The sequence below is a fragment of the Passer montanus genome, unplaced genomic scaffold (genome assembly GCF_014805655.1).
Source record: "Passer montanus isolate IOZ18808 unplaced genomic scaffold, ASM1480565v1 scaffold43, whole genome shotgun sequence".
In the NCBI taxonomy this organism is placed as follows: Eukaryota; Metazoa; Chordata; class Aves; order Passeriformes; family Passeridae; genus Passer; species Passer montanus.
In genome coordinates this window covers 6,158,324-6,185,111 of record NW_024369151.1, presented here as the reverse complement: position 1 = coordinate 6,185,111, position 26,788 = coordinate 6,158,324, and the positions used below count along the sequence as shown (strand labels likewise).

Below are 26,788 nucleotides of genomic sequence, written 5' to 3'. Positions count from 1 at the left end.
AGTATGTTTTTCTGTTAGAAGATGGTATTTGATAGAATTGCCAGTATTTCTGGAATGAAACTGATTCAGAAATGAGTAATGAAGAGTGTTGCTGAATTGGACTTCTGTTGAAATACAGATTTCTGTTGATTAAAAACCTGTCTCACTATAAAAGTATCTAACTGATAATGGAAAATATTAACAACATTTTCTGTATGGTGATACTCCCTTTGTAAATTAATTTTACTTGTCTCTGTGTTCAATGAGACTAAACTATTTTTTTTTTTTTGATTCATTGCAGGACCAGTTTGACAACTTAGAAAAACACACGCAGTGGGGTATTGATGTTCTGGAAAAGTACATCAAGTTTGTAAAAGAAAGAACAGAGATTGAACTCAGCTATGCAAAGCAGCTTAGGTAAGTTGATATTTTAAATTCTGGACTTTGAGTTGCATCTCTTCAGAGCATGTAATCAACTCAAAGTTTGCTGTGTCAGTGGTGATGTTTTTTATAATAATGGCTTTTAGGAAATAGCTTTAATTTAGAGATTGGAAAGTAAAAGTTAATTTAAGATCCTGTTGTATTATATCTGCTAGTAATGATATGTTTTGCAAAAAGAGAGGTTATTGAGGTGGCTGAGCAGCACACTAGGGCTTACTCACAGTTTATGCATGATTAATGGCTCAGCACTGTAATGTTTTCCATGAAATTGGGGCTGCTGTGCAAAAATGCTGAAGGGTTTAAGAATTCAATGGAATAATGATCATTTGTTAGGAGAAGTTTAGGTTTTCTTTTACTAAGACAGGCCCTTTTTGAACGTGCATGGGGAGGAATTACAGGTCAGAAAGTCAGCCCCAGCCCTTGGTGATTTTTCCTGTGTAGTTAAGAAGGTTACAGCCTGAGATTTGAATTACAGTTTTACAATCTTTTTTGGTGTTTCCAGATCAGAGCAGAGATATTTGTGAATTTATCTTAAATAATTGCTGCTGGGTACTTTCTGCATGTCCATGTCTGATTTGATTGTAGACAGAGACATGTGTGAACCAGACACAGGAAAAATCTTCCTTGAGGTCAGGTCCTGGGGAAGAGGTGCTAAGAACCCTCCCACGGGAGTAGATATCACCGTGCTTTTCCCAGTGAGGTAGAAAAAACTGAGAATTGATCAGGGGTGAGAAGGGAGTAAAGCACACAGGGGGTCCTGCTGAACAACACTGCTGGCAGCCACTAGTGACCAGTGCTAAACTGGAAGTGCTGGAGTTAACTGGGAGGGGGAGAGCAGGGATAATTATCCCTGACCCCTCCAGTAAACTCAACTATTATTTTATGGTGATAATAAATCTTGAGAACTCTTTCCATCTTCTTGGCTTTTAAAGAGATGGGATCTGAGGTTTCAGTTGATCTGTGTATCTAACACAGTGTCTATTAAAAAAAAAAATCACCCAGAACTTGCTTGTGTTTGAGTGGATTGGAGATGCACAATGGCCTGTGATTTAGGAGGAGCTGGTAGTAGATAAATCCCTGCCTTGATGGTTGTGTGCTCTCCCAGGGGAATGCCAGGAGGGTTCCCCAGGGGTTCTGCTGCAGACAAGCAGGAAATAGAAAATGACTCGTGCAGGAACAAATTGCTCACATCCTATGGAGGGGAGCAGAGGTGGAATTACAGAGGCAAAATGAGCTGGAACAAAGAGAGTGTGACTGGACTGGGAAAGCCCAGCAGAGTATCTGGGTGAGCTGGCCTGTCTTAGGAACAATCCTGCCCTAGACTCACTGGAGTATTCAGGATGACAAATTCCAGGTGTAAAGAGCTTAATTATTAAAATAAACACCCAAACAACATGTAAATGAAAGTGAAAGGTTGTTTTTACCTGTGACCATGTAGAAACTGTGAATTCCTGAGCTTTATTTCTTATTCTGTCCTAGACTTCCCAGAAAACCATGTTCCATTTGTTTCTTGCCTCTCTGTATTTTTATGGTTTGAGGACAAATACATCTGTCCCCAAGGAGCTCTTAAACACAGGGCTGCTTGCAAGCATCTAAGAAGTTAGAAGTACAAAAGAAAAAACCAAAAAAATGTAGACTTGTCAAGTATTGAGGTAGAACAGTGCTGGACATTAAAAAAGAAAAATAAATCATGCATCGAAAAAAAAAACAAAAAAAAAATGTAGACTTGTCAAGTGTTGAGGTAAAACAGTGCTGGACATTAAAAAAAGAAAAATAAATCATGCATCTGCTTTTATTTAATAAGTGTCCTTAAGCCCGGTGCAAACCTGTTTTGTACCACATCCATTTGGTGTAAAAGGGCTGCATCACATCACTGCATGTCATAACATGCAGAAAATGTTATTAAAAAGAGACAGGTTAACTCCAGGTACTCCTGTGGATGTAACTCAATTTTATTTGTAGTGTAAGTAAAGCTGCTGAAATTTATTTCCTGCTGTGAAACTTGTATTTTCTGTTCCATCCCTGGGTTCCCTAACTAGTTATTTCTCCTCTCTAACTATCTACATCTCAGCCTGGTCATCTATTGAAGTTAAATTTTCTTCCGTTTAAAGACATTATTCTTCTTCTTTATGATTCTGCTAATGTATATTAAATTTTTTAGGTTAGACTTACAAACAATTTACATTTAGCCTGCTCTGGGAGTCCTCTTCAGATCTGACTGGGTTATTTTCTTAATTGTTTTGCATTGTATTTATTGAATCATTAAGCTAGGCTGGAATGTAGAACTATGATAGAATGCTTATTTTAGGTATTTTAACTTCCATGGGACACTGATGTGCTGGATGCTGTGCCCCCAGTGCTGAGGTGGTGTGTCCTTGTCACTTCCCTTCAGCACATGCACTCAGAGCATCACAAAGGGTGTCAAAAGCCTTGCCTAATGTGATGATGGATAGATGGCCTCGAGGAAAATGTGTTGGAAAAAATGCTTCCGGTGTCAGGATAATCTGAGAATCAGAACCCCTGATGTCTGACATCTTTCTCTCACATTTGTCACCCAAATTGAAATATGGGAGCAGAGAAACAAGCTGGAAAGGCAGAAAAAATTAATACAGAAAGGCAAATAGAAACATTCATGGAGATGGGTGCTCAGGGTAGCAAAGAATCTTTCCAGAGCTGGTCTTTGTTATGTGTTAGCTCCCTCTCTAATCACTGTTAGCACTGAAGGTGTCACTGTCACTGCTTCCTGGGCAGTGCTGGTGGTGCCACTGCACCAGGACACACTGAGCTCTGCTTCTGGATTCACTAGCACTTGTGGGTTTGGTTTTGTGTGTACCTGGTTAAACCCCTGCATCTGATTTTAGGAAACAGCAAAAATAAAATTAGAGAACTTCAATACAGAGACTCCATTTGTGTGTTGTGTAAATTGCATAAAAGATAATGAAGTGTTTAACCCAAATGCTAATCCTTGGTTAAGTGGTTTTGTCTGTGAAAGCAGACTGTGGATTTTTTTTCCCCTCAGCTCTGTAGCATTTCTGCACCTTTAAAGATTCACAGGAAGCCAGTTGCTTGTGTGTCAGAATTAATTGGGCAGCGTGACAGTGCAGGGAGATGCAGTTTTGACTGTGTGAAAATTACTGTAGCCTTCTGTGCTTTTTTTCTTGTGGTTTTTCCTTTCCCCTTCAAGCTGGTGCATGGAAGGAGGCATTCCCATGACATACAAAGGGTGCTGTAAAATTTATTTTCATCATGCAGAACAGTTTGCAGAACCCTTCCCATGCTGGTGTTTGGTGGAAGCTGCAGAACTAGAGAAGTTAATTTTTTCAGAGCATATTCTTGGAGAGAAGGCACAGACTGAGAGGGAGATACTCATTTGGATCTCTTCCAGTCAAGATAGTTAAATTTTGAGGAACACATGTTTGCCTGTGCAAATCTGCCAGCATTCTGGCTACTCCTCTGTTGGGGCAGATGCTTCTTAATTCCTCAAGGAGAACAAAAGGAATAAGAAATGTGAGATGGGAGGCCCTGTTGTCCCCAAGTCAGCAGTAAAACCAGCATCAGCAGGGAATGGGTTACACCTCTGAAAAAGCAGTTTCATTACTACTTGATGTGTTCTGGGAGTTCTCCAAAGAGTTTGGCATGGATAATTTGATAAAACTCAGTCCTCCTTCGGCCAATGATCCATCAATACTCCCTGTGTGCTGCTCTTCATCACTGAAACAACCTTGTAAACCTAAACCCAATGGCTTCCCTTTCACAGCAGGGTGAGAGGCTGCCAGAGAGAACAGAGTCATGGGGCTCAGTTTAGGACAGAGGAGCACTGAAAAGCCCTTAAAGTTGGTCAGCTCTGTGCTGTGCACTGTTTGAAGGGTGAGCTGTGCTGCATCCTGGTGCTGATACCAGCAAGGTGCACTGAGGGCCAGCTGGGCAGCACACCTTCCCAAATCCCTGCATTTGCTGCTGATGAGAGGCTTGTGGGGCAATGGAAGCCATACAATTACTGTCAGATGTGCTCACAGCAAGCTTCAGGTTTCTTATTTAAGATACAATCACTCCAAGAGCATATTGGTGTTTTAAAATTAAATCAGTAGTTGGCTGGGGGATAATGAGATGCAATCATCAGTGCTAATTAGGATAATCAAATGTCACACTTCCCCCAGCATTAGTTGATAATCACAAAATGAACCCCCTTTTGCTATCTCAGTGCAGCTTCCCACAGCTTTGTGAAGGTTTTTTTTTGCCTTCTAATCATCCTGCTAAAGGCAGGCAAACCTGCCTGGCCAAGAGTGTCATCTGCTGCTTCAGATCTCCCTTTCCTGGGTGACTCCTACCCTAAAAGAGCCTCTCCTCTAGATCAGGTGAAGGAGATCTGTGCATCAGAACTACAACCTGGGTGTATTGACTTCATGACCTTAATTTAGCAACTTCTTGGGTTCAGAATCTGCTACTTTGCTGTAGTTACAGACTGGAGCACGGTGCAGCCCATTCTTAGAGTGTTGCTACAGCACAATCAAAGCCTGATTATAGTCATGCTTCAGGAGAGGGGTGTGCTCACTGCAGATAACAACTCCATCCTCACAGAACGTGTGTGCAGCTAAAGATCATCAGTAAGCTTCAAAGGATATTTTAAAATTGTATTTTATATCTCTGTATTCTTAATTTTAGGAATCTTTCAAAGAAATACCAACCCAAGAAGAACTCCAAAGAGGAGGAAGAATACAGGTATGTTCATGATCCCTGCTGGGTGAGCACACATTGATGGAGGAATGGCAAAGGTTAGGTCATCACGTAGGATTTGGCTTGTAAACCCAAGATTTTAATGTCAAGTGTAAGAACATAGACCTCACAGATGCAGAAACAGGCTTGTGGGGTAGATACTGAGGAGTGGATTTGGCCTGTAACTACTCAGTTCCCTTATGTTGCAGTTTCTGGGTAGGGGTTTTGGTTTAATTTGTTTTTTAATGTGCCTTAAAACCTTCAAGCTAGACTGATCCTGCTTCTCTGAAGTGAACAACCAAATTCATATCTGCTTTCAGCAGGAGCAGAAGCAGTTGTTAATTTTAGCATGAAACTCAAGCACTCTGTGTAAGTATTAAATTACTCAAACAGGCTGACAACACAGATTAGTAATTTACAAAAGGAGTAATGTTCCAACACCACAGTGGCTCCTGCAGAGCAGGGTGGAGGTTTGTACTTCCAGTATCCTGGGGCTTGCTGCTGTTGAAGGATGTGGCACAGCCTCACCTGTCTGCTTGTGACTCACCTGCTCAGACCTGTCCCCACGGCAGGGGATTGGTGTTGTGCTCACAGGCAGCAGCAGAGAGCTCAGCTCCTTCTCTGAGCAACAAGGTCCAGGAGATGAGACACCCTAAAAACACTCCTGCTCTTGGGGAGAATAAATATATCCTTTAAGGAGAATTTTCTAGAAGATGAGCTTCCCACCAGACTCTAAGACAGTGAGAACCTTTCCCCTTAGAGCACTGTGACCCCAGAGTTTCTCAACGTCAGGGTTTTGTAATGCAGCTCTGAAGGAAGGCATGGCAGGGGCTGACCCTCAGCCTGCTGTTCCAGGAGGCTGCTCTGCCTCTGGAGAGCCAGCAGCAGCCTCAAACCCTTGACCTTGAAATTTGACATGTTTCAAAAGAGTTTGGATATGGGTCCAGTTGGATGATTATATTAATACAGATTTTTTGGGTCAGCCCCCCAAGCTGCTCTATACAGCTACTCCAGTAGCTTGTGTAACAGAGATAACAGGCTTGTTGCTTGCTTTTTAATTTGTTTTTAGTAACATTGTTTGGGAATCAGTTATTTATGCTATTGTTTCCTGAGATATTGGTATTTACACAAGGAAGATTATGTTACCAGCACAGTGGCTGTTTTGGTCTTTACCCAGGATTAGGAATAAATCTGCCTTGGATAGCTCTACCATAAATGGGTATTTTGAATTTACTACAATTGGTTTTGGCACATCCTTCATTGCTGAAAAAGGATATTGGAGTTGAGTGATTCTATGTGATGTGGCACAGAAGATCCTGTGCATCCTTTGCCCTTTATAAATACAGTGTTCACCTCAGTGTGGTTACTTCATGTCTCAAACAATGTCTGGGGATTTCTCATGTGACCTTTGGTGCCTCAGATGCTGCTTGGAGACAACCTGGCTAAAAATCAGCTTTTTCAAGCTCATTGTCAGTCTCCAGTTCTGTGCCTTTTTATACCTTGAGATTTTTTTGCAATTGGGATTTCTCTCATTTAACATCTTCACTGTGAATGTTTCTGCTTATAAAGGTTTTAGTCCCTTTTAGTCCCCTTTTTAGTTTTTCCTGTTTTTATTTTCATCTGATGCCTTTTTCATCCCTACTGGTACCACTCCATTCTATTTCCTCTAAATATCTCCCTCTTTGCTTTGATTTTTCACCTTTAGGTGATGTTACCAGTGCAGGCCACTACTATTTTAGAATTAGAATAATAAAAACAACAATAGTTTTTCTAGTATGCAGTAGTGTCTTGCTGCTGGCTTCCAGCTGCCCAGCACAGCCAGCTGGGGTATTTAAATGCAGCTCTGGTGGCACTGGGCTGAATATACCAGTGACATAATCTGCTGCTTCAAAATTTGTGTGCACAGATGTTTCTTCCTTTCAATAATACATGGAATGCTGTATGGGAGATTATTTGATATGAAAAAATAAACCTTATGATGGAAGGCATTAAAAAATATGTGTTGACAATACCTGGTTAGTAAACTATCTACTTATTTGAAAACTTTATAAGCTATATCTGATTTAAATAAAATTTACACTATGAAAAACTTTCTTTTCTAGGCTATGCTGGCCAAAATTTTGCTTGCTTAGACAGGATTTTTCCAGGTAGGATATACTGATGACTCTGTGCACTGAATTGTAGGACTTCAGAGAGTATAACTAGAAATGTTTGGTGAGTAGAGATTAGAAAACTGAAGCCCCAGAACTGTGCTGATAAAGAACCTGGCACTCTAAAGTGGTGATATTTTAAGAGCCAGTGTCAAACTGTCTAAATTGAGATAGACTTATCAGACAACTGTCAGTGTGTGACAGGCTTCCTTTGGAGAAATTCCTTCCAGTGAATCTGTGCTAATTCATAGCAATGCTGAGTGCTTGAGGAGGATCCCAGCTCCCTTTGCAGTGTGTCTGTCACAAAAGCAAGGGACTAAAACCAAAATGCATTTCTGTCCTTTGCAGGTACACATCAACTAGAGCCTTCCTAGCCACTTTAAATGAAATGAATGACTATGCTGGACAGCACGAGGTCATCTCAGAGAACATGACCTCCCTGATCACTGCAGAGCTGACCCGCTACGTGCAGGAGCTGAAACAGGAGAGGAAATCGGTAACCCATCCTTTTGTATTCATTATTCACGAGGAATTGCTATTTAAGACCGCTAATTAGTGGTAGTGGAGTTCAGTGTTAAGTGGGATTTATTTGTAGTTAATAAACATGAGCTGTGCTAATGAACCAAGCATTGAAGAAGTGGGTTATGTGCCCTGGCCAAGTCGCTGAACCGTTTGAATCAAATGTTATAAAATCAGACAGGAATGCCTGCAGGAGAATCCCTCCTAAATAAGGTCAGAGACCCATCTGTGCTTAGGGCTCTGTTAGCCAAAAGCTTGCTTGGGGAAGAGTCCAGCAGCACTGTGCAAAGCCTGAAATCAACAGAGGAGCTGCAGTGCTGAGGCTGATTGGAAGAATTATTTGGATTTTGATTCACATTTTTTGTGCTTCTCAGCCAGATCTGGCCAAGGAGACCCTTTGAAAATGGTTTTGATAAGAAATAGGGTGTTTGTCTTGTTTGGTGAAGGGGGGAAATGTGGATTTCAACCTGTTGTCCTTCAAGACTGGTAGAATTAATAGCTTTATGTTAGTGCTCTATTGCAGCTGGTACTTTAGGGACCTATGTGCCTGCTAGAGTGAATGTTCAAAGCTGATTAATTTGCACATCACCAGCTCTGTAAAATGGATAGTTGAGATGTGATTTCCTTCTTTGCCTTGAACCCTTTTATCTCCTGGATGTGTGAGCATAGAAGAAGGGTTCTAAGCACTACAAATGCTCACAGAACAGGTATGAAATGACTAAGCAAAGTGCAAAGGGAGCATCAGAGCATTATATTTCATTTCCAAGCTGTTGGTCTATTTTGGAAAGTGCAAAAATACTCCTGCAGAACTTATACATTTATAAATAGTTCCACTAAACACTGAGCATGTGTTGAGGTGCTGTGTGGGAGCAGAGCTCTGGAAATCACCACCTTTTTTTAAGTATAGCACTAGAATGATAATTCTGTCAACAGAGGAAAAGAATATATAGACATACCTTTAATCTGCAGAATGGTGTGTAATCTTTCAGGGACAGCATGGAAGGGTGCTTTACATATAGCTGTGATGAGAATGTTTTCTCAGCCCCTCTATGACCTTGTATCCAGCTTGGATCTGTGCAAAAAGGATTTAAAAAGGGAAAAAAGCAGCATTCTAGTGTGGCAATTTTCTGTCAGCTCTTGTTTTTACCTGTTTTTTCAATTACATGGGCATGTAAGTTGATTGGAATGTCTAGATGTTCTAAGTACCATGGAAGAGAGGCTTGCAGTATTTCTTGTAAAGAATTTGAGGAGTAACTATTGGGTTTTTGTTTTGTTTGTAAACTTCTAGTAAGTATGGCTCATATAAGTAAGGGGTGAATGACAGGAAAATTAGTTTAATATTGGCCTAGTGATAAGAGCATGGGAACAGCAAAAGGCAACTGAGTGTATTTACCTGCTGTTGCTGATAATTACTGGCCTTTAACAGAAAACACTTGTCAGTCACAGTTGTTTTGCTCTTGCAACACAAATAGAAGCTTATAGGAATTAGGAATCCTTGTCTGGTTCCTGTAGATTTCTCATTTGTGAGAAAATGGTGTTGAAAAGGAAACTGTTCCCGCCCTCAGGCATTTTTCATACACAACCTCTCACTTCATCCTGTAAAAGCATTGATCCTGCTGAGATCTGCAGGAGGGGAGGGTGGATGTTGTGTAAATATTACAGAGAGCTGCAGCTTAGGCAAAACCTTTTATGATATCAATTAATGAATGACTTGGTATTTCCAGAAATTTTGTTGGCAGAGTTCTCGTGCTCGCTGTTTGTTCTGCCATCAGCCTCTGCTCTCCAGTCCAAAGAATCATTTGGATGAGCCACTCCTGGGGCTGGGTCCCTGTGTAGGAGTTGGGAGACCCACATTCTTGTCCACTGAGTCTTGAATTAAGTCATTCAGGTGTCCAAATACCTGTAAAATGGTACAAAATTCCAGTGATTTCAGCATGGCTGTGGTAGATAAGCACTTTTGCTCTTTTAGTTTTACTTTCCCATCTGGAAGATAGAAATGATACACAGAGGTGTCATAACTGTAAATGTATGAAAGATGGACTCCAGTCCAGCAGAAGGTGGTCAGGCAAATCAGAATGGGGTTGGAGGGGACCATAGAGCTCATCCCATGGGCTCCCAGGGACAACTGGACCACTCTGCACCAAACCCTGGCCAGCCTGGCCTTGAACACTTCCAGGGATGGGACAGCCACAGCTTCTCTGGGCAACCTGTGCTGGGGCCTCAGCACCCTCACAAGGAAGAACTTTTTCAAATATCTCTAAGTACAGCTTCTGTTTCCAAAGGAAACCCCTTTGCACAGGAGTGTTTGCTGGAGATGTGGGCAATGAGTGTGGCTGGTGACCTTTGAACATGTGGGGGCTGGTGTCTGCCTGCTCTGCTCTGTTTTCATATTCATTTAACTCTGTTGATGCAAGTGGAATTACACCAGCAGATGATCAGGGTCACACAGTAATAAATCACTTCTTGGGTTTTCCCAAGTGCAAGCCTCTGGCCTGTAAGTGGTGCAGAACTGATACTGTATCATGCCTTACATTGGTTTTATGCTGGGTAAAATTCATTTGGCATGCAAATTGTACATATATTGGGTTTGTTTGGCTCTCTGAAAGGTGTGCTTGATGGCTGCCTATGTCATGGTTTTTCTGTAAAAGATGGTTGCTAATGGTGAAAATAAGGAAAGAAGCAACTGATCAAAACCAGGCAGGACAAGTGTGCAGGTTGGACAAGTGGGATGATGTGCAAGGTCAGTGCTTTGGTGCTGTTCAAGAGAGAGAACAACTCCTTTTTCCTCTGATCTGATTCAGAGCCTGGGAGAGTGCTGGCTTACCTTTACATTTTTTCAGATCCTGCGCTTTGTTGCATGATGGCTTTTGACCTTCAGAAAGTAGTTACAAAAAATCATGCAAAGACTCCTTGTGTGAAACTTAAATATCTTGTGGAGCAAAGGTAAATCAATGACTTTATCATATTACACATTCCTCTTCCATAAGATTGCTCTCAATGTTGTCACTGTACCAAATGAGTTGTTTTGCCCTCACAGTCACTGAAGTTGGGTGCACACCCTGCCTGCTTTTCACACAGCGAGAGGGAGAACTCCTTGTGTTGTTTCAGTTCTTCCCAGCTGCCCAGTGAAGTGAAACTCTCTGTAGTGCAGTTCCTCACTTGAACTTCTTCTTGTACTGTCTTGATCTTACTGTGTCCATGCTCTCTCAGGAGAAATTCTCATCCTCAGGGTCCTTGTTAGCTGGTTAAAAGCTCAAATTTCAGTTCTGTGTTGTGTGAAGGGCATGTCCCATCCATATTCCTCTTGAGGCTGTTGAGGTTAGATGGCCGTGACTGAATTGCTGTTGGAAGATGTCATCAAGTCACACAAATGAGGTGGGAATCACCTCTGAGTGGTTCAGGGAAAGAACTTGCTTCTGCAGTCATGCTTCATGTCACCCCAATGTCACCAAAGCCTCTCTTTGGGCTAGCTCTCAAAGATGTCAAGTTTGACCTCGATAATCTTGAAGGTCTCTTCCAACCTTCTGATTCTGTGACCTGCAGTATTACAAAACTGGCTCTTAATCTTGTCCATCTTTGACAAAAGGTGGTGATCCTGTCATGTCGAGTGTTTGGACTTTACTTCACAAGCACTGACATGTAATACACTTCTAGGTTGGAAATATACTGAGCCAACCATTGAGAATTTCTGTTTACTGGCTTATTTCTTTCCCTTAACACTTCACAGGACATAGTTGATTTACAGATGCAACAATGGCTGAGGAATCCACCAATTCTGTAATTTGGATAGAAATTCATGAATTATTTCCTGGGGCCATTCTGATTTAGATTTCTGGTCACAAACTAGGTCTGAATCTCATGGCCTCCTCTGGCAGCAGCTGCTCTGGATAGCCACTGCTTATGGCAGCTTTGCTAAAAAATGTATTTGGGAGTCATGAACTATCCCTCTTATTAGTGCTGCTGCTCTCACCTCTACCTCCACCTCCCCTTGGGGCTGCTCTGGCTCCATACAATCAAGCATGAAAGTCAGAATCCATGGGCTTTGCTGCAGACTGAGCTGGTGCAGCACTGGGATTCTGTGGTTGGAAGAGAATTTACCTGATGTCAATACATTCCATTTTGTGAGGGGATAGAAGGGGAACAGGGAATGAATGAATCCTTATGGGTGCCATGGGAGCAGAACAGGTCTGGTTCTTTATGGTGGACCCTCCTTGTGTGCATTCATGCAGGGGGTGCCTCTCAGAGGACTTTCTGTTTCTTGTAGGCCCTCAGGTGTTGATGAAAAGTAAATAATTGGAGGAATTCTGTCACGTTCACTCATTCTGAATAGTGCCCTGTTCTGCAAATAGTCCTGTGGTTTCCAGAGGATTTCTGCAGCGGAGCAGGCGTGAGGCAGGGTGGCAGCACACAGCCCTGCCAGGAGCACAATGGATTTCTCCATGTTGCATTTTGGATGTGCCTCAAGGTCTCTGTGTGTTTGGAGCACAGCTGTGCTTTGTGCTGCAGGGGCACAGAGAGACATTGCTGCCTTCCAGAAGTCAGAAACCAATGGTCAGGTGAGGGGTGGGAAAGGAAAAGAGTGACAGTGAAAGGAAGTGATTTGCCAAAGTTCACATTGATGCAATTTAAACCAAGCTTTCCCCAACTCTTGTTGTGAGAAATTTTGTGACTAACCCACTTCCAGCTCATTGCCCTATGAATGAAGGTCTTAATTTTAATCTAAATATAAAGGTATTTATGGGAATTTGTTGTGCTTAATAAATCTACTGCACAACAGTCCTACTCTAAATATTCATTCTCTTTCTTGTGAGGTCTTTCAGCTGTATTTTGTTAAGTTGTACCAGCAGAGTGTTAAATGGTAATTTTGTTAAAAAATTAAGAATGTAGAAAATTATTTAGGAGAGATCATAATAAATTCTCTGTTCTTGTGGAGTGTTTGTTTGTTTTTACCAAATTATGGATAGTAAATGCAATGAAGCTGCGCTAAATATTGGTGTTATCATGGAATTGTGCTGTGAAGGGCTATTCAGTGAGGGGGGAAAACAAATGCTTATTATGGAAGTTTCCAAAGCATTTTTGTGTGGGAAACTGATACTAATATCCCATCCAACTGAAAGGTATAATGTGACCATTGGATTTAGCAGGATTCAAAGTTGAGACCGCTCAACTTCATATCTTGCTCTTCCCAGTTTTGAATGGGTACATTGAACTATGAAATGATAGCCCAAATAAATAAATTGGCTTCTGTTTACAACAAGAAGGAATCAGACTGGGAAAACAAAATGTGTTTACTAACAAATGTAGTTCCATTTTCTGTGAATTAGCCTGGTGCTCTGCACAGCAAGAGCCCTTTAGAGGGACAAGACGAGAGATGCCTTCTATGAGCAGCAACATTTCCTGCTCAGTGCATGACTGGAGATGCCTGAGGGTGAGGGGGTTGAGCGTTGGCCATGGATGCATTTTTCCCTTTGTGTTCTGCCTGTAGAGCCACAGAGGCTGGTCTGAAAAGAAAGAGCAACAATAAAGCCAGATGAGTAGTGCATATGTGAGCTGTGGAGATGTTCATCCAAGCCTGTGGTACATGTGGGCACCTTCAGCTGGCTTTTTTGCTGACATTTAATGTTTTATATTTCTGTTGCAAGTCTTGATACTTCCGTGTAGGTGAATGTGTGCATGAACAGCTAAAAGTATTTCCTTGCATGTTGAGGCATTAGCTTCTACATCTTCTAGTTTTTGTAATGCAAGTCTTCCACAGGAAAGCCACAGACCATTTGAAATGACATCTTTTAACTGTGGATCAGTGGAAGGAGAACTTGGTGACAATGCTAGGAATGAGAAGAGATGAAGGCTAGAGCAACCCGTTCCTCTAATTCCACGGAAGGATATAAAAGCACAAATAACTTTTCTTTCACACCATAGTTTTAGTAGTAATAATGTATCTTCATTTAAAAGCCCTAGGTTTGCTTTTGTGGAGCATATGGGCCCCTGTCAGCTTTTAAGGACAAGATCAGTCCCTAGGGATGGCTTGGAGGAGGGTACACGATCTCCAAACAGCCTGTCACACCTGTGTGCTCGCTGGTTCCAGGGCCTGCTGGCCTTGCTGCCCTGAGGGCAGATGGTTGAGCAGGACCTGGCCAGGAGCTGGCCAGTGCAGCAGAGTGCTCCTGAGGATCCCTCAGCTCTGCTGCCATGGAGCTCTGCTGGAAGCTGCAGGATTGTCTCTCTGCCTGAGAAGTTCTCCATTCCAATTCCCAATATAAGGACTTTGTCTGTCATATGTAGCATGAAAATGGCAAGTTACCATAAATATTACTGCCACAGTGTCTCTTAGGTTTATGCCAATCACCAGGGAGTCACAGAATGGTTTGGTTTGGAAGGGCCCTTAAAAATGATCTCATTCCAACTCCCTGCCCAGGGCAGGGACACCTTCCACTGGTCCAGGATGCTCCAAACCCCATCCATCATTCTGTTACAGCTCAGTAACAACAGGGGCAGCTACTTCAGGTTGTCATGTGCAGCTGATCTGGAATTTGAAGGCTGAGAAGCTTTGGTCCATGGTGCTTATTAAATGGAATTTCTTTGGAATGCACCACTTCAGGAGCAGATACTTCCATCAGATTAGGTTCAACCTTGAACCAGATATTTGTATAAATTGTTCCAGGCTTAACCAAGTTGATAAGTACTTGGTTATTGCAAAGGAGAACAGGGTTATGCCCCAATATCAAGTAGATGATGAATATGTGTTAAAATGGTAATGAATTTCATGTCAACATTCACAGGACTGTCTTATGCTCCTCTTACTACAACTGAGAGATAAGACCTCAAGAACATGTTGCTATTTTTGGAAACAAAGATTTCTTTGGAGGAGACTGTTTCCTGTCTTTGCAGCCAGGAAAAGAAAAACTTTTGACAAGGCTTTTTGCAAATATTGCTGAGAAAATTGAGGAAAAAATAGTGTTCTCTTATTTCCGTCTCTGGTGTGCTTTAATCACTAGCCATTATTTTAGAAATCACTTGTAACAAAAATGGAGATAAGAGTTTGAATTGGAGGATGAAGTACTGTATTTATATTTATTATCAGTGTGAGCTGGGAGTACTTGTTACAGAAGCCAAAGGTAACTATTTTGTCAGTCTGTTTTATTGTCTCACATGTAAATAGAAAAGAGAATGAAGCACCCTTGCCTTGGATATATTTTTTTTGAGAATTCTTGATGTTGTCAAATGAACCATATGCTATGCATATAAATTAAGGCTGTTTCTGTGATTATTTCTAATACAGATATACTATAGATGTACAAATCTTTAGTTTAACCATGTAATCAACTCCTGTTTGTTTAAGAAAAACAAGGCTGTCTTATTACAGCCTTTTTAAAAAGGTTTCACAGGATCAGTTTAGACAGAGCCTAAGCAGCCCTGTTGTCATACTGGTAATTTACATGTTTCAGGCAATTATTTAATTTAAAATTGCCCAGGAACTCCTCAGCAAAAATACTGGAATGTGTTGTCCTTCATTAGATGCTTTTAGCACCATCTTTTCTCTTGCTCCTCTCAAAAGGTCAAGGAAAAAAAAGATAAGATGCATCTTCTAACAAGCTGTTGTTGTCTGCTGGGTGAGCTCTGGGGCTGTGTAAACCCTCGTGCATACCAAGGAAGTTTTGCAAAAATATCCTGCTGCTCCTAATTGTGGCAGTGTTGGCAGGAACAGGCTCAGCATTGTGGGACCCTCGCTCGCTGCTCCCAGCGTTTTGATCAACACGGGTGAAATCTGAGCCCAACAAAAGTCAATGAGAGGTTTGTCTTTGATTGCACAGCAGCCAGGATTGCTCCCCAGCTGTTCCACACACAGGCAGCATCCTAATGAGGAGAGCACACCAATCCCCCTGGCTGGATTTGCAAAGGAAAGAGCTCATTCCTTGAGCTGTGAGCTTTTTGAATATACAAAAGCTTTTAAAAAGTTCAGTTAATCCACAGTCCTCACATGAGTGACTTAATACTCTGATAAAAGTATCTCAAGTCTTAACAACTGAATTTTGGAATTCTAGGAAGAATTTCATCATGGAAAAGGTTGGATTGGGCTGGCAGGGATGTGGTGGAGTCACCATCCTTGGAAGTGTTGAAGGAAAGACTGCACTTGGGTCTGGTTGAAATGGTGGTGCTTGGTCATGAATTGAGCTCAAAATTTGATCTGTGAACTCTCCTGAGAGCACCTATAACCTGCATTATTGTGTTAATCCTGTGAGCTGGGATGGATAGAGTTGTCCAGTCCAAACGTGGCCATTGTGGATTGTTCAGAGCACCCTGGGACACGATGGCTTTGACACAGGGAAAAGGACAGTTGTGCTCATGTATGGGTTGAGTTTGGGCAGTGCTGCTGTGTTTTGGGCCGTTTAGTTGGTTTAATAGTTCAATAAAATATTGTTCAGGAAATCTTAAAGTTGGCACAGTGTTTGCCAGCCAAAGACTGCAAAATACAGACTTCAAGGTAATTTAGGGGGGTTGACTTAATGAACACTAATAACCCCAAACTTTTCACTTTACTGTGTTTCTAATGTGTTTTTAGAATTCTGTGGATATGGGTGAAAAGTCTGGAGGAAATCACGGCATGTGAGCCACCAACACTGCTGCTAATGTCTCACTGGCACACTTGAGGAGTTTATTAATTGAATATCTCGCTCATACTCTGATTTTTTATAAACAGCCTGATTGAGGGCATTAGTTTGGACATTCAGTTTGGGAGGAGGAAAAAGCAATATTGTATCAATGACTCTAAAGTCATCCTTGTGTGCTGCTGAAATGCTGTGGCTAAGAGTGGTAGCTTGCCACAGGATTTTCTAAATTGTTTGTCATGTTTCCATTTGCTAAATGTTCAGGAGTAGAACAACCAATTATTGAATTTGTTCAAAGAAATTTATTTAAATTAGAACTTGTATCTTGAAACCTCATCAAAGAATAGTTGAGCTTAGAGTTATTTTTGCTGGGGTTTTGGAGGGAGGAGGAGGTAAAGGTAAAGGACATTTGCTGCTTGAGAGGATTGTAAAGGAAATGAGTTTGCAGAAGTTGAAGATAGTGCATGGTTTGAGGAAACTGGAGGCTTCCTGTATGGCTTTAGGCAGATGATTTGGCCGTAGTGCCTTGACTTTGCTTACCCATAAAATTGGGCCAGTGAAGAAATACAGATAGTTAGTAGGTCCCACTTCCTTGCTGTATTTAAATATGAATTTTTGGAAGGCAGAAATTACCATTTGAGGGCAAAAGATTTGCAAAACCAGAAGTGCCTTAGCTCACAACAAAGATATATGTGGGACAACACAGCAAGAATTAGGGGCTATAAGTATATTTAGAAATTGGTTGAACTTAAAGCAGTATTTCCCTGAACTCTTCAAGATGTGGTGCAATCCTGTATTTATCACTATTTAATATTTCACTATTTAATACCCTTCAGCAATGCACATTTTACATCTCAGTATTCCATTTGTGCAGAAGAGTTTCTAAAAAAAAAAAGTATCAAAAATCAGCAAAGTCTGAACTGGATGCAGTCTTACTGCTCAGTGCTTCTTGTATGTACTTCCAGAAGCTTGTACAGCTCGTTTTACACAGAAGGCAAATTTAGAAGTAACAGGGATGTGTCTTGTTGAAATTACATTATTCAACTACAAAGGCTTAAAAATACACGTCCTGTTATCTGATAGGCTTTTGTTTCCAAGTTCATCCTTCAGCTCCTCTCTGCAATTGTTTCCTGTTAAACGAAGCTGGCATGTTGTTTTCCTGAGGTTTATGGGTCATTGACAGTATTGGGTTTCACACAGTCCAGCTGCTCCCAAACCAGCCCCCTTCCTACCCCAGCAAAGTGGGGAGCACACAAATGGGGGCTGGTGGAAGCAGGGGAGGCAACATGAAGATTTTGGAGTCATTTTACCTCCAGCTTCACTGTTAAAAGGCTTCCATGAATTTCATGCTCATTAGCAAAATGTTGAAAAATGTGGTGTTAAATTACAGTTGTTCCTTGGGATTGTTTTTGTTGCTCCTTGGGACTGTTTTCCTAAACTCTGATGACAAAAGGCTGAAAGGAGGAGCCCCTGGCAGGGAAGAGGCAGCATCTGTCACACGCGGAGTTGAAAGGACTCGGGGATCTACAAAGGGAACTGAAATCAACTTGGAGCCTTTCCCTGCCACCCAGCAGTTTTACAGTGATGTCAGGGGTTTTTTAGTGTCACAGTGTGGCGAGGCAGTGTTTGGAGATCTCTGCTGTCCCAGCAGTGCCAGGCTGTCACTGCTCCCCCCTCCACGGCCCAGTGGCCACACGCGCTCCCTCCTCAGAGAGCAGGAGCAGAGCCAGAGCTGAGCATGGCACGGGCCAGGATGGAAAACATTTCTGCCACTGGGCCTCTCTTGTCTGCTTTAAGAATTTTCATGTGGAGATGAGCACCATCCAGACACATACAGCTGTAGAATGTCCCTGTGCTCAGTTCTAGGTGAGCATCCCTCCTTAGCAGACAGTGTTTGGGACTGCAGATAGCATGCAGAGCACCCAGGGTAGCCCTGCTGCTGTTCTGTTCTTGCAGACATGTTGAACATTATTGTGATTTTGAAGGCTAAATGAGCCTATTGGACATGGCATGGTAGAGAATTGCAGTTTTTGGGCTTTCTGCTGTCATGTCTGATGGAGCCAGAATGGCAGCTCTGAAATGTCCCTCTCTCCCCTGGCACAGGAAAATACCTGTTGCTGTCGTGGGAGATGCAGGGAACCAAGGAGCTGCCAATTGTAAAGTGCTTGCAGGCATATTTTTTTAACTGTGGCATTTTGTAGCAGGTTAATGATCTGGAGTGTGAGCTTTTTTTAACCCAACAAACTGTAGGTATCCTGTTCCTTAAGATTTATCTAAAATCTGATTGCACTTGGGCCTGAGAGCACATGAATTCTAGTGGGATTATCTGGCAATATCTGGCCTTTATTTTTCAAGTTTACTTTGTAACACCATTCCTGTATTTGAGTAAAACTAATTGCCAGTAAATAATACAAAAGAAAGGCCTCTCTCTTCCTGTTTCAGTTTGCTTCATTATTTATTTTACAGGGTGGTGTGTGGAGGGGAATAACCTGTTGTAGCAGTCAGCTGTGTGTGCACTCACATTCCTGTCCAGAGCTGGGTCACTGACTTATACAATGGTCTGGAATGAATTGCTTCTCTTGAGGGAAAGGCAGGCAGATGGAAGAACAGCTTGCCCAGAGAAGCTGTGGCTGCCCCATCCCTGGAAGTGCCCAAGGCCAGGTTGGACAGGGCTTGGAGCACCTGGGACAGTGCAAGGTGTCCCTGCCTTGGCAGGGGGAGGAACAAAGTGTTCTTTGAGGTCCCTTCCCACCCAAACCATTCTGTGATTTTACAGAGGGATAAACTCTAATACAGATTAAATTCTTTGATAAAGAGCGTTGTGTAAAGGCTAAGAACTGTTACTTAAACCAACTGCAATTAAGATTCTTGTTCCAAAAAGCACATCAGGAGAGGAGTTCCTTGTTTAGCTGACATCTCAATTTAAAATTTGTGTTACACCTCATTCTCTGAGCACACACTCACCCCCAGTGTTTGGGAGAGGAGGGATTCTGGAGGGACCATGGCACCAAAAACCTCTTGAAAGGAAGGAGCAGCTGGCTTTGACACACAGCTAGTAACTAGGAAGAAAAGGGGTTTTTTGTTGAGTCTGAATGAAAATCAGGACAAACATCAGTTGTTAGAATGTGCCAATCAAGTGCATCTTGGTAAATTCATGTAGAGAGAAATTTTAATTTGAAGCCAGTGTTCAGTCTGTCACCAAAGAAATACTCATCAGATAAAAGTGCTTCAGATCCCATGATACGGGAAACCAATAATTATGAGATACAGTGAACAATACAAGGTAGAATTGCTAAAGGGATTAATTAGCTTTAGTCGAACTAACCACTATAATTGATGCAAATATCCATCTGCAGCCTGCTGAGACATTAGATAGTCATCACACACCTGCTCAATTCGCCAGCCTTGCAGAACCCAGCTGTCAGAATGATTTCTGCTTGGGCTTTTTCTTGAGCATACTTGACTGTTTGTTCTTTTGTTGTTGAAAATGTTTTCTTTCTCTTTTCTTTTTCTGAACAGCACTTCCATGATGGCAGAAAGGCACAACAACACATTGAAACTTGCTGGAAACAACTTGAAGCAGTAAGTGGCAAATTCCTCAGATGTGACATTTAAGTCATTTATATATTATTTTCAAAGAGATGGTTCCAAATGTTTTATCTGGAAAAAGAAAGGTATATGGATAAAAGTTATAGAAATTGGATTTTTAAAACTCTCCTATCTTAAATATACTCAGTCCTGCAAAAGAGTGTTTTAACAGAACATTTGGCTTGTGTGGGCTCTTTGTCTATGACGGGCAGCATTTCATTTGATATGACTTGAAAAGTGTGCTAAGCATTGCTGAAACTGCAGAGTCCCTAAGGGTCCTGTTCAGATATTCCACTGCAAGCTGAACAGCTCCATAATGTCTGAATAAATTGAACAGGAATATCTCCTGGGTCAGGTGCTGCTTCCCAAAAGTAAATATACATTGGAATTGTCATTCATGTGATGAATGAAAAGTGTGGCTGTAAGTACAGGAGAGGATAGAAAATGGGTTATCAATAACCTGAAGCTCTACTTTCAAATTTATAAATCTTATTAACTCCCTCATTCATTTACAAAAAGGAAGGGGTTAAGTGTTGGAGGAGAATGCAAGAGTGGAAATGATGCTGAAAAGGAAAAATACTGAAATGTGAGCAGCCTGGATAATGGAACCAAAAATGTGCCTCTGGTAACTCTGTTTTTTGAAGTTCATTAATATGAAAATGTATTCCAGTGTAAACAAGAGCGCTCTAAAATCCTTCAGTTGTTACAACAGATTGTTTTAGTGGCGGGCATGAATTTTAGGCAGATTTTGGTATCTTTTGCTTCCCATAATGAAGGTGCCTGGTTTTTCTTGTCAGAGTAAAAGGCGGTTTGAACGGGATTGCAAAGAGGCTGACCGAGCCCAGCAGTATTTTGAGAAAATGGATGCTGACATCAACGTGACAAAAGCAGATGTTGAAAAGGTGAGCTGGAGGGTGGAGACTGTTTGTAAACATGGATGTGATAGGTTTATTTTCTCAATCCTCCTGGTAGGATAAACCCTCTGAGGCTTAATGCCTTACTTGAGTCAGTCTGCTGGTTAATTAAAACCTGGGAGATCTCTGCAGACACCTTTATTTATATAAAAACTCTAAACAGATACAGTCAGGTTTTTTTAGTGGGTGGTATGTGAGTTTAACAGAGCTGATCTGGCTCTAAAGGAGTTTATGCAAGCTCAGTTTTGACTAACACCCCAGGTTCTGTGTCAGCCAGGCTTGTGAGGGGCCCCTGAGGGCTGCTTGCAGTTTCCACACATTTTCATTCCCTCTGTGATCTAGGTAGAACCAAACTTCCTGCCCTTGGAGCAGCACTTCAAAGATTTCCCAATGTCATTGGATGCAAGGAAGTATTACCAGAATTGTTTTTCATCATTGTAGGTTTAGAGCAGGACAGCTTTCCATGTGATGCAGGATCCTGGAATCCATGCTTGTCACAGATGGCACAAGGCTTTTATTTTCATTTCTCAGTTGCTGGCTGGTTGCAGCATCATTTGTGGCTTTTTTACAATGATCCCCACTCAGTGAAGCTTTTGAACTAATGCTTAATTTTAAACATCCAGTTCTGTTTCAGCACATCTGTCTGGAAATACTTTCTCTTTTCAGTTTGATTCAAAATTGGATGTGTGGAAGGATGCTTAAAGTTTAGATTTTACTGGTCCAAGTCCAATATCTCTAACTTAAGGAAGCAATGAAGAGGAAGAAAATGTTTTAAATAGCTTCTGTTTTTGGAGTTACACATTTGCTCAGAAGATGCACTAATGTAGATCAGAAGCACCACATTACAATGTGTAAGGACAGCTTTGTCTTCCTTGAGTTTGAGTCAGACAGGCACAAAATAGCCAGGACATTTTTCTTGAAGGAAAAAAAATAAAAAGAAAAGGCAACCAAAAAAGAAAGGAAAAAGTAAAAGCTGAAGCTTAAAATATGCCAAATGTTTTGTTTCAGAGACAGGAAAGGAAAGTGAATTATAGGTAAGAAACCTTTCTAGTCTGAGGTCTCCTTGTAAAATGTAGGTTTTGCTTCTCAAGAGGTCTGCTTCATTCTATTCTAAGTTACTTCAGTCCTGTGAAGATATGAAATATAAATTTCCCTTTACATCTGTGGGATCTCTTGTTTCTGGTGTGCTGAGCATCAGGACATTGTGTGGCACACAGCATCAAGGATGCTCTTGGAAATGAGGACAGTAAATCATAAACAAGCTCAGAAAATTTCCCCCAAGTGCTATTGCACATCAAAGGACAAAATACCTCTGTGGTCTTCTCATTTGCCTGGCTCTTAGTTGCAAATTCACCATGTAGATTTGATCCTTTGTTGCCTCCTGGATTTGCCAGGGCACTTGACAGATGAATGCATGTACAGATTGTTAAAGATGTAGCACCACATGTGGGTTTTTCTAACAGAGAGGGATCATCTCTTCTTTATCTGTATAAAGTGATTTTAGAATACTTCTTTCATAGATAAAATTAGGGCTTGCCCTAGATTTTTTCCCAAAGCTGAGGTCATGTCAAAGGGATACAAAGACATGATATAGTGTTTGAAATAGGGGACTGAAACTCTTTATTTCTACATCCCTTTCCAAGGCTGCCCTTTTCTGGCCAGAGGAAAAGGTGGCACATTGGTGATATATCAATCTAAGAGTGTTAGCTGAATTCTGGGAAGCCATTTCCTACCCTGGTGCTTTTTCCCTGTCAAGTTAAGCAGAGAGGCTTCTCTTTAAAATTCCTCTAGTTTTTTATTGTGTGAGTTTTTAAATTATTTATTGCAAAATGAGGCTCAGTGGTATCTTGGAAGAAAAATCTGTTATGCATGTTGGCAGCTCTCAGGAGAAGGCATTACTCCACTTTCCAGGCAGTCAACAGAGTAGATGGGAGAAGGAAAAGGTTATCAAAATGAGTGGAATGTGAAATAATATTACTGAACAGAGAGAACAGTGTTTTCCAAGTGCATGTGTTAAACTGGGTTCATCCATGTCAGGCTGTGAATAATGCCCTTTCTTTGCTCCCCTCTGCCCGTGTGACTGGGAGGCTCTTGCATAACTCCCAGTGCAGAATGGGATATTGTTCCCAGCCCTGCTGCTCTCCCTGACTCACTCCAGGGGGATGCAGGATCTGGGATGTTGTTCCCAGCCCTGCTGCTCTCCTTGACTTGCTCCAGGGGGATGCAGGAGCTGCTCAGCTCCAAATGAAGCAATAGGATGACTTCAGCCTCCTCTTTCCACTGCAGCACTTCTGATTTCTCTTATAGCTTGGCTGTTGCACTCCTACCCCCACAAGCTCCCAGAAATCCACCTGGCCAGGAGAATGGGCACTTTGGCTGTGTCAGAGCTCTTCTCTTTGGCAGAACAAGGTGCTCCTCAGGCAGTGGGGCTGCTTGCTCTCATTTTTTTTGGCTTGAGATTGACACCTTGGCTGCTTCAGCTTGTACTTGCCAATGTGAGCAGACACAGGAGCTATTTTTTGCATCACACATGATAGAGTGGATGGCATTAATGAAATTAAAATTCTACACTGATCACAATGACACATACAGTCAGAAGAGAATACAGCTGCAATTTCCTAATGCTAAGCTGTGTGAGGTTCTGAAATGCTCACGTCTCTTCATCTTTCAAGTCTTTGTAGCCTTTGACAACTGCAGCAGGAAATTCTGTGCCAGAGCTGCCATCTACCTGCACTTATCCTTTGCCCAGAGTATTACAATTTGGAAGCTTTAAGCAACCAGAAAAGTGGCAGAAAAGCAGAATAAGAGTCACTTTCCTCCTTATTTCTCCAGGACTGCTTGGCAAAGGGCCTAAAGGCAGGGCTGGATGTGGAGCCTGGACATCAGGTACCCAGGTCCACATTCCTTCTGTAGGACCAGGTGTGTGAAGGGCACATCCCTTCTTTGCCCCTTCTGTGGCCCACAAGGGCTCCATCACCTTGCCAGGCAGCAGCCTGGTAGCTGATCTTGGAGGGAGGAGTGTTTGGCTTTGTTTGCTCTCAGCTCCTTTTTTGGCAGTAGGAACATGGAGCAGAAGCTGTGCTCAGTCTCTGCAATGATCACAGTGTGCAGGAAAAGAGGGAGAGTGGAGCAGGACACCTGAGCTCCCTTCCCTGTTTGCACTGAGCCTCTAAACCCCCAGCAGCCAAAGCTTGCAGAGATGTTTGTGTCAACACAAAATGCAGTGCAGCAAAGTCAGGGCAGGAAGCTCACAGTCTGTGAAAATATCCTTATAAACTAAATAAATGCTGCAACATGCTGATGCTGCTTCCGGGAAGACTTGTAGGTATCACTGAAAGCTTTATTTCATTTGGATCACAGTGGGTTGTGTGCTTTAAAGCACTTCTCTTTCAAAAACCACAGAGGAGCTGCTTCAATTTTTTGACCATTTGGGGAAATGGTCTCTGTTGCCAGCTCGGAGCCACTGTACTTATAAGGCAGAGCTCTATTGTTTCTGCCTTCCCTTCAGAGCTGCAATCACTAAAAAGCTGACATCTTTATGGGATAATGTGGTACCCAGTGGTGCCTTTGCAGACTTCTTGTAATAAAATTAAAAAATCCGCTGGCTTTTCTAAGGGTTTCTTTTCCAGGTAGGTATTTCAGAGTCTGATTTTAAAGAGGAACTGGCTGAGGCCAAGCATGGGAAGGGTTGGCCTCTTGGTTTGCTCAGCAGTTGTGGTGAGGAGATGGTTTGAAGTACTTGGTGTCAGGCAGGATCTGTCCCTTGGCTGAAGAGAATCATGGTCAAATGTTGACCTTAGGCAGTAATCTGAGATACTTAGGAATTTTAGGTGCATTTGCCTTTGGTTTTGAAGTGGAGAAACTGAGAGAAATAGGAGTGATCTTCAGTTTACTGAAATCTCTCAGAGCTTTCCCTGTGCTCTGCAACTTTCAGATTGTCTGCAATATCCAAGATGTTTTGGAGACCCAGAATAGCTTCAGATTTGCATAAAGCCTTAAAATAGAATATCACCATGATAGTAGTTTTCTAGTCTGTAAATATAACTGTGGGGAGATACTGAGAGAAACATTTTCTCTTTTCTCGTGCCACGTTACCTGGGTGCTGAATTTCTGCTCAAAGCACAGAGTCTGTCCCCCTGCTTACCCACAGGAGACACACTTAGCATGGCTTGGGGTAGCTGAACCATGAGCAAAGTCTGACAGAAGGTAGGTGTAGAAATCCTGCTAATTGGAACCTGGCATTAGCTGATCTTCCTTGTGCTCAGCAATGCTCTCAGGTTCATTTCCTGCCTCTGGACTGCTGTGGGACACAAACCCCTCCACTGGGAGCTTACACATCCTTACAGTGAGGGGTGTAAGAAGCTGTTTTGGGCTCTGGAGACATCTCAGGTGGGTGTTTCAGCAGGCAGGTGACAGTGAAGCCAGATGCAGTCACTGACACCCCCCAGACTAACCTGGAGGAACTCCAGCTCAGGGCTCTGCTGTTGCCACATCCCCCTGAGGTTTAGTCAGCAAAGTCTGTCAGCAGTGAACTTCACCCTAACCCCAGGCTGTGAGTATCTTTCTTCTGCAGACTGTAACTACTTAATAGGCCTAATTTTTCAGGAGATGCCAAGTCATGTGCTCTGTGATGGTGGGACTTGTATCCCTTCTTTCTCCTGCCCACATCAAGGCACCCACTGGCACCATGAGTGTACCAGCATTGTGGGAAATTCAGTGTCATGCAGAGGTGGTTTTTCAAGGTGGAGAACACTTACAGTGCTTGTGTTATTAATACTGCACTGAGTGGTCCCAGAGGCTTTGCTTTTCCCATTCTCTGCTGTGAATTTGTAGAGATACAGCAGCAGCATCAAGGTGCAATATGCAGGGGAGGTGTGCCAGGCCTAATCAGGGGGGCCTGGCCTGTGCATTTCTTGTTGGAGAGTTTGACACTGCAGATTTTCCCTGTGTGGTGGTGAGTTTTTATATTTTGAGTAGGCAGCTGCTTCTTTTTTTCTCCACAAATGGAACTGCCTAAATTTCTGTGTCTTTGCTTGTGATGTGTGACAGACTTCTTATAAATTCAAATGCTGGGTAATGTGATTTAATGTTATTTCTGTGTGTTATGCAGACCCCAGTCTCCTTCCTGAACTGCTTCCTTCCTAAAGGATGATGCAGTGTGTGAACTCAGGGAGTCCCTCAGGAGAGCAATTTGCATTTCTGGAAGAGTAAGCCTTGTTTACAACCTGCCATCCCTGCCTCTCCATGCAGAGCAGCTGTTTCCCTTTTGGAATCATGACTAATTTAAGAGGGTCGATTTCTACTCAATAGAGAGTTAATGACTCCAGCAGGAGTGTCTGGGGAACTTAATAAATCTCCATATGTACCCTATACATACCCTGTGCTTGGTGATAAGAGATCAAAGAGCAGATCATGAGCCAGTTTTAGTGTAAGGCAAGGAAATCCAACTGAACTTAAATTTCCTTTTAGCAGTGCTCTACGTGGCAATTTGACTGAGTTTTGTAACAATACAACCCTTTTGGGAGGTGATTGCTGAAGACAGGGAAAAGGAGTGTGAAGGGGAGGTTTAAGAATATCTTCTGAATTGAACAACTGCAGTTTGAATCACCAGTGCAATAGAACTGGTGCTCTAAACTAATGCAAAGCAATTATTTCATGCTGTACAGTTGGAAAGCTTCTTTATAGTCATTCTTTTTCTGTCAAAACATTGGAATAAATCTTTTCACCTGCGTGAGAAGGCCTCAGAATTTAGCTAATTTCGTTTGTAAGCTGTTCAGTTTCAGTGAATCATAGAATACCAGCTTGGAAGGGAATGGAAGGATTGTCTGGCCCAGGGTTCCTTGGCAAAAGCACAGTCTAGACAAGATGGCCCAGAACC

The 26,788-nt window shown here is 42.2% G+C and overlaps 1 protein-coding gene across 27 annotated transcripts in view; it reads left to right on the top strand.

Moving 5' to 3' along the window:
* Positions 1–26,788, top strand: part of FNBP1 (formin binding protein 1) — a 93,445-nt gene that overhangs the window by 29,220 nt on the left and 37,437 nt on the right. For all 27 annotated transcript variants that reach the window (XM_039720278.1, XM_039720276.1, XM_039720279.1 and 24 more), the window contains exons 2-6: positions 281–396; positions 5,083–5,139; positions 7,632–7,779; positions 19,928–19,990; positions 20,794–20,898. In XM_039720278.1, the coding sequence (XP_039576212.1) occupies positions 281–396; positions 5,083–5,139; positions 7,632–7,779; positions 19,928–19,990; positions 20,794–20,898 (489 nt within the window). The remainder of the gene's footprint in view (positions 1–280; positions 397–5,082; positions 5,140–7,631; positions 7,780–19,927; positions 19,991–20,793; positions 20,899–26,788) is intronic.